Consider the following 7,366-nt stretch of genomic DNA (forward strand, 5'->3'; position numbering starts at 1 on the left):
GCACACGTGCCTGTGAACAGACCCAGAGTGGACACATGGAGGGGGGTGTGCATGCATGTGGTGCAAGGGCACACATACATGTGCATACATGGGGCATTCGCACACACACAAATGCACACACGTGTGCATGCATGAAGTGTCTGCATGGCTGTGTGCACACGTGTGCATGCCCCGGGCTGGGCACGTATGCCTGCGTAGGTGCGTATGGGGCCAGTGGGCACTGTGGGGTTCCCACGGGGGTGTCTCTGAGCAGAGCCTGGCAAAACCCCCTCATAGCGCAGCTGCCCCCCGGACACACGCTTGGCCAGGGTCTGGCCTGGGCTGAGCTGGAACGGGGCTGCGGCCACATGGGGCCGCCGGTCTGCCATGAAGTGCAGGCAAGGCTGCTGGTGCTGGGTGTTTAATGGGGGTGCGGGGGCCGTGTCTTCACCAGATGAAGAGGGGCTTGCCGTCATCCTTGGACAGCTCGTACAGGCAGTCGAGCAGCAGCAGGGCGTCGCGCCGGGCCTCCTCGGGCACCGTGTCCACCACCACGCCCCGCAGGAAGTCCACGTTGTTGTAGGAGCGGCCCTCGGCGCTCGACAGCTCCGGCCGCTCCCGCAGGATCCCGTAGCTGTTGACCACGTGCTCGGTGAAGGCGGGGTGCACGCGGGGGTCGTAGCCCATCCGGCTCAGGCGCTGCATGAGCGCCGTGTAGCGCTGGGCCATGGCCGCACACTGGACCTCGTCCACGTGCCACGTGGTGCCGTTGCTGATGCTCTGCAAAGAGAGACGGCGACGGGGGTCAGGGATGGGGCCGGGCACAACGCAGGGTGGGGAGAACGAGCCCGCGTCCGGCGACGGTTCGGATTAGCTCCGTGCAGACGGGACCGGCAGCTCCAGCTCTCGAAGAGCCTCCCGCTACCCCGACCCGGCTGGGTGCCAGCAAGCGCCCCGGTCTCCCGCGGCTGGGGGCCCCGGAGGCTCCGGTCGCGGCTCCTACCTTCATGATCTTCTCGGGGATGTTGTTGACGGTGAAGCCGTAGAGGCGGACGCGGTCAGGGAAGATGCTGGAGAGGATCCTGCGGTCCAGCTGGAAGGCGATCTCCCCCACGATGCGCTCCCAGGTCTGACGCTTGGGGTCTGCAAGGGCGCAGGAGCAGGTCAGCGCCGCGATGGCCCTGGGGCAGCCGGCCCGCAGGGAGGAGGGCACCGGGGCACGCAGGCCATGCGGGTGAGAAGGACCCCCCCACGCACCCCACCCGCGGGGTCACATCCAGTCCCAGCCCTGCCTGAGGCAGGATCAGCTCTGTCCAAACCAGCCCAGACAAACCCATCCGTTAAACCCTTTGTAAAATTACTGCCCCCCCTGACAGCCCCAGGCATCGCCCCCGCCCTGCCCCCGGGATGCAGGGGGGCCGCGGCTGCCGGGGGGTCACGGGTGCTGCTGAGACCCCGGCCCAGGCCGTGCCCCCGCTGCAGAGGAAAGCAAACCCCCCAGTCCGGACCAGTCTGAGCAGGGGGGAATCGCTTCCCGCCCCAGTGCAGCGTTGGCGCAGGGGCAAGACCCCCCTGCCAGGACCCTGCGGGTTGGTGCAGCCCAGTCCCATCCCTGCACCCAGCGCCTCTGGGGGAGGCTTAAAGCCCCCAACCTACGGAGCAGGGGGTAGCACTGCACCCTGCACAGCCCAGGAGCCTGGAAATCCCCAGAGCAGAGCACAGGCATCTCTGCCCAGGGCCGTCCAGCCTCCGTGACCCCCAGTGATGGAGAGCCCACGGCTCCCCGGGCGTCTGTCCCACCTGGCAGTCTATGAGTCTGGCTGTCGCTGGCTTGGGCCCAGCATCCGCCCAGCCCTGCTCCGTCAGAGCCCCGCAGCTGGAGCCGTCGTGCCCGTGCCCGTGCCCGTGCCCCCCGCGGTTAGCAGCCAGATCCCGGATGCAGCGGCCCCAGAGCCCTGGGCTCCCTGGTGCTTCCTACCCCATCACCCCGGCGTCCAGGTGGTTTGAACATGGCAGCTGGCAGCAAGACCCTGTCTCCCCGCCGTCCCCCGGCTCCGGTCTGCCCTACGCTGCTGTCTTCCCTCCCCAAGTCCAATGCTCTGTCCTCCCCTCCTCCCCCCCTCTGGTCCCTGCAGGGATCTGGCTCCGTTTTGCCCAATGTTTTCATCAATGGCCCAGAGACAAGGGCGCACGGTGCAATCTCCCAGGTTGCAGGTGACACCAAATGATTCTGGGCAGTCGAGTCCCACGGGGACAGCGAGGAGCTGCACAAAGGTCTCACCAAACTGAGCGAGCGGGCAAAAAAATAGCAGGTGAACGTCAACATTGACAAGTGCAAGGTGATAAAATAACCTCAGCTCTCGGCACGCCAGGCTGGGTCCTGAACTAGCAGTCCAAGGGCCAGGACAACACCACGGGCGAGCGATCTGCTCCTGGCTGTTGGACAGGAGGGCCCGCGGCGCTTCCCCGGCACCGATCCCTCGCGGTGCAGCCGGGTCAGGGCTCTGCCTCCACAGCAGCACTCGCTGCCTGGGCTTGACGACCGTTGGGTCCGACCCTTCTTACGTTCGTACGGCCGGAGAGCGCGGTGTCGTAGCCACGATGGTGCAGGGATCGGGCGAGAGGCGAGGGTTTCTGGGGTGATCTCTGTTATTGGGCCAACGGCAACGGTCCCCACGTCTCTGCGTACGACGCCCCAGCTCCTCTCTGCACCCACGCTGCCTCTCGGCGTCTGTTGTCAGCAAACCCTGGCAGTCAACTCCGCCGTTTCCACCGAGGCGACTCACGAGGACAGAAGCGAGGGCAGTGCTCCCGTGGTGTCTCCGCTCGCGCCCGTGCCCGCTCCTGCCCATCCCGCCAGGTCCTCTGCTCACGCCACAGGCATCGCCCGCTGCTAAACGCTGCCCGCGAAGGCCACGTCTTGTTCCCGACGGGCGGCCGGAGGAGAGCGCCTGCGTTTTCTCTGCTGCTAAAGTGGCTCACGAGTCAAGGACGGCTCTCGGGTTCATCTGGCGCTGTTTGCCCTCCACAAAACCACGTCATCCCATTTTCCAGCTACCACCACATCTTCACCTGGGCTGTCTCAACACGTGTCTGAAAACCAGGGCCTGGTCGTCTTTGTCTGGGTCACTCGAGCCCTTGCATACAATGGCTGCTCCTGACACACAAGCGGCGCGTCTACACAAGACACTTTACTGCACAGTAGACCCATTTACTGCGCAGTAAGCGTCACCGTCTAGATCAGTTGGTCTGCACATTAATTCCTGGCTGGGATGATGTAGCCGGGGCTGGTCCTGCTTGGAGCAGGGGTTGGACTGGATGTGACCCCCTGCGGTCCCTTCCCACCATCATGTCCTATGGTTTTGTGATTCTAATTTTCTACCTGCAAACGCAAATTAACTGTGGAGCGGTTACTGCGCAGTAACGCACGTGTAGACGGCTGACGGGGGCTGAGACTGCTCCCTGCCCCCGGGAGCTGCCTGCTGCAATGGCGGAGCCGGGGCCCAGACGATGCCCCCTGCCCCGCAGCAGGGCGCGATTTTCAGCCCCTGTCACCTGCCCCAGGTCCCTGCCCCCCAGCACCCCGACAGCCCGGCGCTCCCCCTGGTGGCGGCAGGCGGCAGAGCAGTGGGGAGCAAATGTGCTCCCCCCCACCCCGGCTCACTGCACAGGGTTTGTACCGAGCAATAAGCCTACTTCAAATGTATTGCACGTCTCCTCCGCCAGCTCCGATCCAGGGGGCTCTCGGCCACACACCTTTCCTCGTGGCACTTCTTGATGTGGAGGACGGCCCGGGGCCCTTCCCGATGCGGTTCAGGGGTCCCGCCTGGCTCCTGTGCTCTCCCCAGGGGGGCACCTGCGTGAGCTGTGCCCTGTTCTGGGGGGTTTCCTGGATGTCCCCGTTGCCTCGCTCATCCGAGGGGCAGGTGAGAGCTGGAGGCTCGGGACCAAGCTGCCCGTCCTCGCCCCCGGGGAGCTGTCTCCGCACACCCGAGCTCAGCCTCGTGGCGGGAGGGGCCCCAGTGCGGGGGCACGAGGCCCACCCCCGCCCAGCAATTCGGGGTCCCCCGTCACCCTGGACCAGGGCTCGCGGAGAAGGGCTGAGACCTCGACCTTCGTTGCCCGGAGGCGGAAAGGAAGGGGCTGGGGGGGAACCGCAGGAGCTCCCGAGGGTGGCGGGACGTGGGGTCAGACAGGCAGGGCAGGAGGCGGGGGCCCAGCGCAGCCTGTGGAGTGACAGGGCCGAGCCGGCCGACTGCCCGGGGCTGGGGGGCGCGGGGACAGCAGGCTGGGCTCCCCCGAGACCGCGCAGGGAGCAGGATGAGCCCGGGACGGCACGGGATGGGCCGGGGGCCGGCTGCTGCGGGCTGCAGGGAGCAAAGGTGGCTGCCAAGGGCAGAGCCTGCGCGCCGGGGCTGGGACACGCCAGCCGGCTTTGCCCGGGCCTCTCACGACCTCCTGTGGGGAGAAGGCAGTATCTGCGCTCGCCCCGGCCCCTGCCGCAGAGTCGCAGCGTGCCCTGGGCCCGTGCCCTGGACCTGCACCTTGCCTGGCTCCGACACAGGCACCCGCGCCCCTTCCAGAGCGGCCCCCGGCGTCCCGGGCATCTGGAGCCACGACCGCGGAGCCCACGGCGCCACCCACGGCGCGGGTCCCTGCGCCTGGGCACGTGGCCGGGGCGCCAGGGACACCCCTTCCTGCTGCCCCGTGGGGGTCCGGCTCGGGGCCACGAGCGGCTGCATTTCCCGCGGCCCCGGTCCCCAGGGCCAGGGCTCGAGGGAGCCTTGCAGCTCCTCCGCAGACCAAGGTCGGCTCCAGCTCCCGGGGTCTGGGGAAAAGCTGGAGCCGTGATCCCGGGCGGCTGCGACACCGGCACGGTGCTCATTCACACGTATGTCGGGTCTGAATGATGCATGTGTCTGGGCTGGTTTGGGCAGGGGCTGGACTGGATGTGCCCCCGCGGCTCCCCGCCAGCCCCGCGGCTCTGCGATGAAATGAGTCTACGGCAGCTCCTCCGGACGCGACACGGGGCCATCTGGGCCCTGGCAGCCAGCGCTCCCCTCCAGCCCGCTTCACCCGGCCCCTGCCCAGCCTTACCTCTGGGCCCGAGGCCAGGCTGGATGGAGTCCCGCACGGACATGGGCCGCTCGGTGGTGCGGGGCGCCCTGTGCGCGCGCTCCTTGGGCCGGACGTCAGGCGGGCGCTGGGTGTCGGCGAGCGGGCGGGCAGTGGCCTGGGCGAGGCTGGGCCCAGGTAAGGCGATGGCTCCGCCGACGGCTCCCGGTGGGGTCATGAGTCCAGCTCCGATGATGGGTGTGGAGCCAAGCACGGACCCAGAGGTGGGCGCAGCCCCAGGCCGCGGGGCCGCGGCGCCCAGGGCGGACGTGTTGTTGAGGATGTTTTCCATGAAGTTGGCACTTTGGAAGACGGTGTCTGGGTAGGTCAAGTCCTGGAAGCCCGACAACTCTGCAGGGAAAACGGAGGCAGTCGGGGGCGGAGAGGGGCATGGGCATGGGCATGGCAGGGGCAAAGCCCAGGTCCTGGGGGTCAGGCAGGGTTGTGGGGGTTCCCAGGGCACGGGGGGAGGGCTGCACCCTCACACAGCCCAGCCCAGCCGCCGGCGAGGGCGAGGGCGAGGGGCTTCCTTAGGAGGATGCTCACGAGGCCAGGGCTGGGCCAGGCAGCAATGACACGCCGGAGGGGGCAGGAGAAGGGTCCACAACACACTCGACGGGGAAGAGAAAGTCCCTGGGGTTTATTACTGACTGTCCGTCACCAGACAGGGACGAGGGTCACACGTGGACCGAGCAGGCGGCCGCTTAATGCTAACACCAGGGAGGTCTTTTCCCCCCCAACGTGGCATGAAAAGGGACTCGTGGCCCCAGGGGTGGTGGGAGCCGGGAGCTCAGCCACGTTCACCAGGGCTTGGACACGTGTGGAGGAAAGGGGCATCGATGCGTGGCTCTGGGGCAGGGAGCGAGGGGCACGGCCTCTGCGTCAGCCCTGCCTGGACCCCAATGCTGGGGGCTGGCGGGGGGAGAAACGGGGAAAACCCTGCTCGGCCCCGGTCACTCTCCCTCCAGCCTCTGCTCTCTGCTCTGCGCGATGTGGGACTGGACAAGAAGGACCTGGGGTCTGACCCACTGATGTTGTCACCTCACCTGCGGGCCCAAAGGTGAAGACCTGGGTGGGGGGCGTGGAGGTCCGGACGACAGGCTCCGCGCCCCGGGAGTGGGCCTGCGAGCTCTGGCCCCGCGAGCCGGAGAGCTGGCTCCCTGCGCCCGTCTGCTGGGACAGCTGGTTCACGGCGGACGTCAGGGTCTCGCCGGTGTTGATGAGTCCGCCCCGGATGAGCCCCAGGGTGGCATCGCTCAGGGTGGTGTTCCACGACCCGCTGCCCTGCCCGTCGTTCAGCGCCACGTTGGGGGCTGCAGCTGGGGAGAGAGATGCTTCGTGCCCGCAACGGTGCTTCCCGCCCAGCCCAGCCCCCCCCATGGCTGCCCGCGCCCCTCGTCCCGGGCCCGGGGTCAGTTATCGGGAGGCCACGGCTCGGCGCCTGGCACCATCCCAGCGCCTCGCTCTTCCTGGGGCCAGGAGCAGAGGCTGGATATGGGCTTCGGGGCCTTGCCCCTGGATCTCCCCTGCACCCACGGAGGCTGCAACCCCCTTGCTCCCTGGGCAGGGATCGTGCTCAGTGGCAACCTCGGCTGCCCCCAGGGACTCGGGTAAAGGGCCTGGCCCATGCCAGCTGCACGGCGAGGCCGCCCTGCTTTCCCGGGGTGCACTGGCGTTGGGGTGCCTTTGCCTGCGGGGTCCCCATCCTGTCCTCACCAACCTAGCCCGGGCACTATGCCGCTGGCGTTGGGGACGGTGGAGGAGGCAAGGGGGATGAAGTTGGAGATGGCGGAGAGGTCGCCGTGCACGTGGGTCTGCAGGTAGTTGCGGATCTGCTGGTTCTCGCGCAGCAGCGCCGCCACCTTCTTCAGCGCGTCGTTCTCCTGCAGCAGCGCGTCGATCGCCCGTCGCAGCTGCTCGTAGTGCCGGAGCACGGCCGGCACCGCCTGCAACTGCGCGGCCTGGCCGGGGGCCGCCGACATGGTGGTGGCCGTGGGGCGTCCGGGGGCTTAGGTGATCTTTCAGCTGGCCATGCCCCCCCCCCCACACCCTCCTGTGCTGGAGGCCAGCTGCCCGGCTGCCTGGCTGGGCACCAGTGACACGGCACGGTGCCCGGCAGCATTGTGACATCAGCAGTGACCTCAGAGCCGGAGCCCAGTGGGACCCCCCGGGCCGGCGACTTTGCAGCCCGCTCGGCTCCGCGCGGCCGGGGCGGGACCCTTCCTGCACGGGGCAGCGGGGCCAGTGCGGCCAGAGCCCCCCGGCACCCTGC

General features: G+C 68.2%; 1 protein-coding gene across 2 annotated transcripts; it reads right to left on the reverse strand.

Moving 5' to 3' along the window:
* Positions 1 to 390: 390 nt before the first annotated feature.
* SPATC1 (spermatogenesis and centriole associated 1) lies at positions 391 to 7,360 on the reverse strand. Of its 2 annotated transcripts, XM_025214236.1 has the most exons (5): positions 6,815 to 7,360; positions 6,141 to 6,413; positions 5,077 to 5,445; positions 983 to 1,122; positions 391 to 759 (listed from the first exon to the last, which is right to left on the reverse strand). In XM_025214236.1, exons 1-5 carry the CDS (start codon positions 7,074 to 7,076, stop codon positions 427 to 429), a joined length of 1,377 nt encoding a protein of 458 aa, XP_025070021.1. In that variant the 5' UTR covers positions 7,077 to 7,360; the 3' UTR covers positions 391 to 426. The 2 variants fall into 2 exon arrangements, with proteins under 2 accessions (XP_025070021.1, XP_014379588.2); XM_014524102.2 differs by having other exon boundaries at positions 6,141 to 6,951.
* Between the last annotated feature and the right edge of the window lie 6 nt (positions 7,361 to 7,366).

Source organism: Alligator sinensis, unplaced genomic scaffold (assembly GCF_000455745.1).
Source record: "Alligator sinensis unplaced genomic scaffold, ASM45574v1 scaffold987_1, whole genome shotgun sequence".
NCBI lineage: Eukaryota > Metazoa > Chordata > Crocodylia > Alligatoridae > Alligator > Alligator sinensis.